At 35.2% G+C, this 10,567-nt stretch overlaps 1 protein-coding gene across 2 annotated transcripts; it reads right to left on the reverse strand.

The window, feature by feature from the left end:
• Positions 1-1,845: 1,845 nt before the first annotated feature.
• LOC132181153 (RNA-binding (RRM/RBD/RNP motifs) family protein) lies at positions 1,846-7,916 on the reverse strand. 2 transcript variants are annotated; one of them, XM_059594238.2, is made up of 6 exons: positions 7,364-7,916; positions 7,089-7,221; positions 6,186-6,321; positions 5,508-5,544; positions 3,917-4,208; positions 1,846-3,207 (listed from the first exon to the last, which is right to left on the reverse strand). In XM_059594238.2, exons 1-6 carry the CDS (start codon positions 7,544-7,546, stop codon positions 3,167-3,169), a joined length of 822 nt encoding a protein of 273 aa, XP_059450221.1. In that variant the 5' UTR covers positions 7,547-7,916; the 3' UTR covers positions 1,846-3,166. The 2 variants fall into 2 exon arrangements, with proteins under 2 accessions (XP_059450221.1, XP_059450222.1); XM_059594239.2 differs by having other exon boundaries at positions 1,846-3,227.
• Positions 7,917-10,567: the final 2,651 nt, after the last annotated feature.

Raw genomic sequence — 10,567 nt, forward strand, 5'->3', positions numbered from 1 at the left:
TCGCGTTTGGGGATTTTTTTTTCTTAAGCGAAGGGTCATCAAATCTCATAATGTCATGGAGGGATCAATTATCTCACTCCCTCACTTTACATTGGGAAACTAGTCGTTCATTGGCTCGTTAGGAAATAAGGCTAGCTATCCGTTCTTCTTGATTGGCTACCCAAGCGAAGAGTGATTTAAGGTACATGACCATATATTAGACAATTGCCCAAATGTAATTTGATTTAGGGCGCATGGCTGCATTTCGACCAATTGCCCAACATAATCTGATATAAGGTAACATGACTATATATTGACCAATTTTCCACTACAATCTGATATGAGCTACATGACCATATACTATCCAATTATCCACTATAATGTAATATGGGGTACATACTTATATATTGACCAACTGTTCAATATAATTTGATCTAAACTACATGACCTAGCTAACTGCCCAATGAAATCTACTATGCGGTACCAATTGTTCAATATAATTTGATTTGGGGAATATGACCATGCACTTACCATTTGTCTGATATACTCTGATTTAGATACATGACCATATACAGATGTACTGATCAATTTCCCAATATAATATAATACAGGGTACATGACCCTGTATTGAGTCATTGACCAATTGCCTAATATAATCTAACACCAAATACATTACCAAATACTAGCCGATTGTCCAATATAACCTGACACGGGGTGCATGACAATATATTGGCCAATTGCTTGATATAATCTATGCGTCAACTGTATGCAACTTAATGTATGCCATTGTTTGTATGAGGTCGGATATTTCTGATGCAATGGGAATTGATAGCAGATTTATGAGCAATTCGGGCAAGGAGGATGGGAAGCTGTCAAGTGGATTCTAAGGTACTACAGATTCAACACTATGTTATGTTAAGTCAGATTTGGCAAGAGACATTGACAGTTTCAGGAAGAGCACTACAGAGTATATATGTGTTTATGTTGGGTATAATGTAGCAGTCAATTGGGTGTCTCAATTTTTTTTTTTTTTTTTTGGTTTCTATTCAATTGGGTGTCTCAATTACAGAAGACTGACAATCTCCATGACAAATTCAAAGAATGTTGCAGCTACATAAGCGTGCAAGGAAATAGTTATGGTTAAAGGGTCTCTTGAAGGAAATAGTTATGGTTAAAAGGTCTCTTGAAAGAGTTTGGATAAGAGCAAAACCATTGCAGGCAGGCTATTAAGTGACAGCCATAGTGCAATCCATCTTGCTAAGAACTCAACCTTTCATTGGAGGACCAAGCAGATAGACATCAAGTACTACTTAACTCGCTCACTCTTGGAGGAAAGATAATAATTCACTTTGGAAAAGATTGACAAAAGAGACAATCCTACAGATATGTTGACCAAGAGGCGGTTACTATTGAGAAGCTGAAGCTCTGTTCAGCTTCAATTGGTCTTCAAGCTTGAAGACAAAGAAGAGAGTTTTGCTGCAATAATTGCTCGTTAAGTTATGGATACATGTAGAGATTGGGGTTCTTGTGTGTTTGCTTTTGATTTGTTCTTGTCTATTTCTTCTGCTTCGTTTCCCAACCCACCAGTGGTGTCACGTTGGTTATAGTAGTAGCAAAAATCCACTTAAAAATTAGATGCATGCTAATTTTCCAGCTTGCAGGAAATGCTGAGATCGATACATGCTAATTTTACATATTTGAAAGCTTGCAGGCATCAATAGGAGCTAAAAATAATTCTCATACATATTTGCATATATAGCAACCCATGACTAGCCAAAAAAAAAATTCTCAGTTTAAGACCACGACAATATTTTTGAACTTGAGGAACATTAAATTTGCTTAGCATTAGAGAAATTAAGGAATGGCAGAAGTAAGCATATAAGAGTCTCAAATTAAAAGCATAGTAGAATTAAGCATCACACCCATTCTCACAACCAGCATGGATGGAGAATGAGTCTTAGTTGTCCTAAGTAGCATCTCTAATTACAATCCAATCCATAGGCTTATACATATAATTAATTAAAGAGTATCAAGTTCCATCTCCAAGTGAAAGTCGCAGAGAGAGAGGGAGAGAGAGAGAGAGAATGATGGTGGTGGTGATGATGAAGGTGATGAAGGAGGGAGGAGAGAGTGACAAGAGGTTGACCTAAGTCCTAACCATGGTTGGTGCAGGGTTAGTGGAGAAGAACCCAAGGGAACCAAAATATCTCCCAGGGTCACATGCAAATGCTTTGAGCTCCACATCCATGATGGAGTCTCAAAAGGATGATGAACTATATTAAAATCTAAAAATGCATACTTTTGTTTTTTAAGAAAACAAACACTATCCCTCCTAAAGTTTAGTAAAATGGGGCTAAAACTTCCATGTTTAGCCACAATGAATTTACAAAATTAACAAAAAACAAGAGTAATCAGTACTGATTGCCTCCCCTTACCCTAAGGGAAGATGGTTGGTTAAAAGCATGCACCATGTGAAAGTTTGAAGTGCAGTTGGTAATTAAAAAAAAAAAAAAAAAAACAATTTTAAAGACATGACTGGTCCTAGCTCTAAAATCCTAAGACTACATGTTAACAGACAAAAAAGTTGGGGCATTTTCCATGCCCTTGATTTTGCTAAAACTGCCTCTAATTCATCTAGAGGTGATTAGCTGATCATGAAGTTGGAGGGATTAGCCATTCCAAAACTTAATTTCCATGAGTGAGGGGCTCGCTGTATCATGAGTTGTTGAATTTACAATTTTTGCAAACCATGTGTTTTTTTTTTTTTTCTTCTTAGCCTTTCCTAGGCTAAAAGTTACGAGGTAGCTAGTTTCTTTTTTGCTTGGCCTTTCCATGCATGGCCAAGAATTGAAAAACTATTTTCCCAACTTAGCTAATTCCAATAGCTTGAGCTGGTGGGGTTACACACATGCTTTGGTTCTCTTTCAAGGAACCCTTCTTTTCAAAAAGATGCAAAGGGGGAAAAATGCATGACCCTCCAACACTTGTGGAGGTGTTTTCTTTAGCCCCTATTGGGGGCCATAGATATGTGCAGAAGCCCAAATGACAAGAATGGGCTGGTGTTAGACACTGAGAGAGTGAGTGTGAGAGTGAGAGAGAGAGAGAACCATGGTTAGGCCAAAGGTCTGAATAGAGACTTCAAGAAGCAGCTGAGAAGCTTGATGTTGCTAGTTTCTGAGATGAATCTCTAGCGATGAGGAATTGGTGCATGAAGAGCCACGGTCACGCCTGAGGCACAGCAAAACACACTGTCAAAGATGTTAGTAACTCTTTTCAATCAAAAACCACTTGCACAAAATCAATTTGAAACAACTATATATATCTTCTACAACCAATATCATGCATGTTTGTTATAATTTAACATTATATTAGAGAAAAAATTGTGAATTTGAACATTAGCTCATGTTAACGTACTGATTAAATTTACTTATTTCTATCCGCTTAAACTTTTGGAATAAATAGTAATTTAATATATTATCAGAGCAGAGGTCTTAAGCTTTTAATTTTTTTACCAAACGAGTACTTTTTTCTTCAAACGAACTTTTTGAGTGTTAAAAATATTTTTAAACTCCTCAAACACAATCACAAACAAGCCATAATTGTACTTCTTCCTATCAGCTTAAACTTTAATTTAGGATAAGTAATGATTTAACATATTATCATAGCAGAGGTCTTAAGTTTAAACTTTATCTTCGTCATTTACCTCTCATTTTTAATTAGATAGTTTATGTGTTAGATTTTACCTATTAAAAGAGAGTTTAAGCCAACATGTTAAATTATGATAGTTTTTAGAAGAATATTCAGAAACTCTAAAGGCTAATTAAACTCATGGCCATAATGATTTTTCTGATATATATATACTTCTTTTTCATAATGCTAGATTATATATATATTAGTAATCCGAAAAACAAAACCAGTTTAATTATGACGTACAAACCTGATTGCAAAGCAGGCGTAGGTGCAAGAGACATGGGTGCACCATAGTGCTGTGGGTACCCTCCGGTTGAGTTGATGGCCGAATACTGAAACAGGTGGTGTGGGTAATTCACACCATAACTCTGTCCAGAACTATATCCGGTGGCTGCTCCGGTACCACTCCCTTCTCCAAACTGTAGATATGGGTAGAAAGACGCCGCCGTGGCCGCGCCGGTCATCATCCCACCTGGCCCCGCCGTTCCATACATGGGAAACTGGGCTGCTGCCGCCCCTCCATAAACGCTGTAGTAGCTCTGTGCCATAACAAACATGGGTTATTATTATTGCATGCACAAAATCATCGATCGTACAACGTAAAAAACAAATTACCAAACGTGAATTTAATTAATTAATTAATTATTTTTTTTCCTGTTTTGGAGATTATTATTATTATAATTATAATATGTCGGGTTGGTAGCAACGTAGGTAGGAAGTTAAAAAAGCAAGTTGAGGTTATTTTGTTTGGTTGTGTTTTGTAAATGGGAGTCAAAATCATGATTCATGGCATTGAGGACAATAATTTTGGGTGTACATTGTTGGTCGGTGGATATTTGGAAGACCGTGAAAGTGGTTACTGAGTGAGTGGGCCCCCAAAATAAATCTGTTATTCAAAATGTATAAAGAAGACAGAAGAGACAATTGGCCAACAATGCTTTGACGATCTCCTTCATTATTATTTCTTTCACTCACCCACGTTCATCCCCACTTTCTCTCTCTCTTGCCCACAATATTTTTATGGACCCAAAAAGTAGCAAGAAATATTATCTACTGCAGCGTCAATGTCTGTGTACTGCATGCCCCTCATTTTCTCACCTTCTTTCTTTTTTTAACCCTTCGTTGCATTTTAAGTTAACCAACCAGGAAATTATACTTAATCATCTACTATACAGTGCAAAATATATATATATAGAGTAGTATTTTTGTAATACCGGCGTACTTAAACAGTAAATACGTCGGTCGGTGTTAAAATATTATTTTATTTTTTACTGCTCAAATATGTGTTGCAAAAATCACTACTCATATATATATTATGAATTTAGTTTAAAAAAATAATAAAAAAAAAAGAAATTTTAAATATATATGCTTTTCCAGTGGCCCTTTAGTACTTTGGACATTGTGGTTGGCAAATAAAACCATGGGTTAATGGTGAACTGTTGAAAGATAAATATAGCTCTAGTGAAATTTTTGGCCTGCTTGGTCGAAAGGCAAAATGTGCCGACTTGATCAGAAGAGTACTTATACTAACTAGGAAGATATATCTTACATGATCCTAAGATCTTGTAGAAATCGTTTAATTTCAAGGCATCTTAGCCGTTTGATCCAAAAAAATTTCATCTTTTTTTATTATTATTATTAAAGATAATATATAGTATGCCATATATATATTTTCTTCTGATAAAGAAGATTAAGGATATGCTTTGTTATTTGTGTGTGTGACTTTGCAGGTCAAAAGGTCATTGTCTCCTGAAAAGAAGGCTTTCCAGACGGATCCTATGAAGTGAGAAGTAGTGTGTGTGTGTGTATAAATGAGAAAAAGGAGAAAATGTACAAACCGTAGGGTAACTGTAATCTGGCGAGTACGGAGAGTACCTGAGATAGTGATCAGAGAAATGAGAAAAGAAAAAAAAAAAAGGGTTAGAATTTGATCGAAGCTGGTGAACACAAAATTCCAAACGAATTAAATAGTTCAAATTTAACAGAGAGAGAGAGAGAGAGGCATGCATGCATGCATGATCATCATCACCACCGTATGCATGCTTGCAGGTACGCATTCTTATTAAAGATTTCATAATGTAACTGTCTAGGGTTCTAGGCACACCCGCACATGCATGTGCTCTCTACGTGTTTCTTACATTAATGTTGCGTGACATACATACATGTACTCGTCATGCTGGCATGAACGAGCATATATGTCTCTTATGTGCATGCATGCATGCCATCGTTGCTAGAACATCATCTGTGAGAGAGACAGAGAGAGAGAGAGAGAGAGAGAGGCTATGAAGGAGTAGTATAGCGCGATGGATGGATGGATGGATGGATGAGCATGCTTGATAAAAAGCCTAGTTTAATGAGGTGGGGCGGGTGTGCATAAGTTGGCAATGCACGTGCAGTGTCCCATGTATAACACAAGAGAGAAAGAGATAAAAAAAAAATAATTCATTAAAAAAACAAAAAAGAAAAAAGAAAAAAAAAGAAGAAGAGTTATAAAAGAAAAAGGCACATTCATATACCCATAAAGATTATAAGGTACTCCTTGTTGGATGGCATAATGAGGGAAGGTTGCTGCTGAAGGAAAAGCTGTTCCCACTCCCCCTCCGAACCCCGTCTGAAAGGAGCCCATTACCCTAAAGTTCCTGCCTGCTCCTCCTGTCCAATTCATTATAATAAACTTTATTAATTAATTAACACACACATTGATTTTTCTGCTATATATTCATGGTATGCATCTTTAAGAGAAGGAAGGAAGAAAAAAAGAAAATGCATGATGGAGAAGAAGAAGAAGAAAGAGAGAAAGAAAGAAAATGCATGATGGAGAAGAAGAAGAAGAAGAAGAAGAAAGAGAGAAAGAAAGAAAATGCATGATGATGAATTGTATATATATTATACTGTATGATAAATGGTTCAGACAAATTATATCATTTCGATTAATACAATTTGAGAGAAGTGACAGGACTTTTGGAAAAAGCTGATTGTGTGGCCTGTATATATGCATGAAGTGAAAGACAATTTATTCCACATATTTTTGTGGAATGTGAAGGAATTCTTACATGGAAGGCAGAGTGGAAGGCAGAGTAGAACTTTCCAGTTGGAAGAATATTCATGCTGCATTTGACAGTGTATATATGTGTGTTCCCAAAAAAGAATATTTTCCAATGACCGATCAAAATCTTACATGGAAGTCTTTAATTAATACCAATAATTAGTAAGGAGTTATATTCATATAAAAACTAAACTTGTTTGCAGCATCTTGGAATAATTATATATTCATGGTAAGAGATATATACGAACATCTTTAACAAGTAAAATGGAAGATTTCAAGAAACTGTTTCCAGATCTGATTTATGGTATCAGATAAAGCCCATATAGTATATATGATAGGATTGTAGAAAATTCAAGAAAAAAAACAAGTATACCATTCTTTGGTGTCGAAGGTTTGGATCTCTGAACACCCAAAGAAGCAAGATTGCAGTTAGCCCTCCTACCATCTATCACAGGAGCAGCATCAACACAAGCTCTCATGGCGGCTTCGGGTTCCCGAAAAGTCACCTGAAATGGGAATTACATGAATTAATCAAATAAACTTAGATCTTTCATTTGTTTCAAGATCTACTGACATAGAGATAAATTCCAGAATCCTTGTGCAAGGAAATGTGAGGAAAGAAAAAATATATAAGAAGAAGAAGCATACAAATCCATAGCCTTTGGATCTTCCAGTGGCCTTGTCGGTGATGACAACAGCCTCCAAGATCTCGCCAAACTGTTCAAAATATTTCTTCATGGTCTCCTTCTGCGTCTCCCAAGCCAAGCCTCCAACAAACACCTTGGTGTAAGTGGTATCGCCAAACTGCCCTGCCAAATTAGCTGGTGTCATTGTTGTTGGCTGGCTCAATTCACAGCTAGCTAGCTTCTCAATAAAATTCTCTCTCAACCCTCTTATACAATCTCTATCCTCCCTTTCTTTCTCTCTTCTAACCCCCGCGCGGCTGATATCGATCCAAATCTAATTAAGTCTATGCAAAACTTGGCTGTGTATGTGTGTGCTTGTGTTAATGAGTCCTAGAAGATGAGGAAGACCCACTAGGCCTGGATGGATCTTTCCAAGATTTAGAGGTGAATTTGGTGAAGATGGTGATGGTGGCAGTGGTGTTGATATTGATCAGAAACACAATTAGGTCAGAGATCAAAAGAGAGAGGGAGAGAGAAATGGGAGGGAAGAGAAAGCAAAAGTTGGAAAAAGAGGAAAGGCCCTCTCATAATACGGACATGAATTATATACACAGCAGACCCCACCTCCTTACATTATTTTGCTCAAATCACTCTCTCACGCGCCATTATAATATGTGTTCACCACGTCATTATCATTACCTGGCATTATCCGCTAAAGTGCTTTGGTTCACGCGCAATGATGAGCGTGGGAGTAGTTTTTGTTAGTATTATTATGTCCCTCATTCGCTGTACTTTAGCTTATTTTAAGTGAAATACTTTGGTTGACTAATTAGCCCTACCACTTTTCCTATAATTACGTTGCTCACCCATGGGAAACTGCATGCTCTGAACGTGTTGCCTAGTGGCAGAAACGGGACGGGGAAATTTGGAAACGGAGGGAATGAAAAAATCACGGGGAAGTCAACGGTCAACCGCCCAGTGGCTACTGTGTATGAAAGGGGTTGATTCAGTGTATCTCTTTTATGCATTAATGGAATCTTTTTGTTTTCTACAAAGTTATTCTGATAGGGCAAAACTCCCTGTGAAAGTCATGAAACGACAAAACTTTATTGTACATGTTTATTTATTTATTTATTTTATATAGAAAAAATTCAAACTAGTGGCCTCTGCTTTATGAAATATGGTCTCGAGACAGATCATTTAGCTACTCTTTAAGCTTGGGGGCTATTGTTTATTTTGAAGACGCAAAACAGTACATTTTTGTCAATCTTGTAAATGAGCTGAGCAATTACCATAATCATGCATGGGAAATTACTGTCCTAAACATACCTAGCTATTTTTATAAGACTATATATGGAGAATTTAGGCCCATTAAATATTTTATTGTTTCTCTCATTCTCAATAAAACTAACTACTTAAAAAAAAATATTCATAAATATAACCGTTAAAAAAGATGAATGTCGGAAAATATGTCTTATTTGTTAGAGTGTTGAAGTGTATATTGTAAACATAGTATCTAAAATAGAGAATTGTACTTTTTAATTATGTGTTTTACCTAATCTTACTGGAGATGTTCTAAGGGTTGTAAGGGTTGACGTGCATGGATTTTTTTTTTTTTTTTTTTTTTTTTTTTTTTTCAATAAGGGGAGATAGACACGGTCACATCAGCTCAGTACGATGAAGCTGTAGTGTATATATATATATATTACTCATACTGTATACGTTGCCACATGATGTATATGGTAGCACATCATTTTAAAATTTAAACGACGTAGCATCATGTACATGATCATTAGATACAATAAACAAAATATTGACCATGAATTAATGGATTCTATCAATTTCAAGTAAAATAGATGAGTAATGCTAGGGACCATTTTTTTTATCATCCTAAAGTTAATGTGGTTTTCAAAATCATCATTAAATTTTAGATGAATCATATTTGAATTTTGATCTAATGGTGATTTTGAAAACCACATCAAAACTTTAGGAGGATAAAAAGATAGTCCTTAACATTACTCAAAATGGAGAGGATCCTAATCCAACTCGCTAAGTAAAATTGCATGCATGCTATATATAAAACAAGAACTTAATTGCTATTATTAGTTAGTTGAATTAAACCACATTTATTGCCATTAAGCAGCCAATTAATATGATGTATATATGGACCTAATTAACCATGTTATCAAAAAAAAAATAAAAAAAAAATAAAATAAAAATTAACCATGTTATCCATTGGAAAGTGACACATTGATAGAAACTTTATAATATAGGAAGGGTTTTGTATGAGTGACATACATTTTGTACCCAATTAATTCGAATTAAGGATAATCTGTTAGTTAATTAGTGCTTGTTCGTCTTTAGGGTGAGATTGCTCTATCTCAGGGGAGGAATAATAATTCATTTATTATTTGCGTGACAAAATTGGTCATGTGGTTTTGATGATAAAGATTCAAAAAGCCTAAAACGACATTCCACCCTTCACTTTGTTATATGTAAACGTTATTCTTAGTTTGTTAGCTTTGTTTTTTCAAGATTAACCATCACACCTAAATCAATAAAAAAAATTATTTTAAATGCATGCAGATCTAAGCAATTTAGAACACATAGCTTTTCAACTAATGTCATGATGACCTGTAGTGGTGTAGGCATAAACAACCACCCTAGCTATTCAAAATAGAGCTTATTTAGTATATATATATATATGACGTGTGTTAAAATTTTCAAACAATATATATATCATATATTATATATAATAGCAAAAGCCTTCAAGATTATCACTAGGATTTCCATTGCCGGCCAGTCGACCCTTCAACATTGGCTGCAGAAATTATCACATGATTTTTTCAACTTTTCCCTGTTTTTATGTAAGCACGTAAACATCAATGCTAGCTAGCTTTAGGAGTACTCATCACTTTCACTTTTCTGCGACTCTCAAAGAAAAAAAGAAAAAAAAACATTGATACAAAAATAATAATACTAATTTTCATTTTTCGGCAATTTTAATCATTTTAATAATGCCTTTTAATATTATTAAGTTTGTTTTTTTATTTAATCCGTTTATTAATTTTGTATGTGTTAAAATCATCAATTATTCTAAAAGCGTAAGTGGATAAAAATGAGTAAATTTAATAATTTAATCAATTATGCTTGTGAGATAAGTGACGATTTAATATGATATCAGAGCTAAAAGTCATGAGCACGTAATGTTAAAATATTTGTTTAA

This window comes from Corylus avellana, chromosome 5 (assembly GCF_965113065.1).
Source record: "Corylus avellana chromosome 5, dhCorAvel1.hap1.2, whole genome shotgun sequence".
Lineage (NCBI taxonomy): Eukaryota > Viridiplantae > Streptophyta > Magnoliopsida > Fagales > Betulaceae > Corylus > Corylus avellana.

Coding starts and splice junctions, on each gene's coding strand:
- LOC132181153 (XM_059594238.2), bottom strand. CDS start 7,546: ATGACACCAGCTAATTTGGCAGGGCAGTTTGGCGATACCACTTACACC. Junction 6,322..7,088: donor ACCTTCGACACCAAAGAATG/GTATACTTGTTT, acceptor TGAATTGGACAG/GAGGAGCAGGCAGGAACTTT. Junction 3,208..3,916: donor TACGCCTGCTTTGCAATCAG/GTTTGTACGTCA, acceptor GCTGTGCCTCAG/GCGTGACCGTGGCTCTTCAT.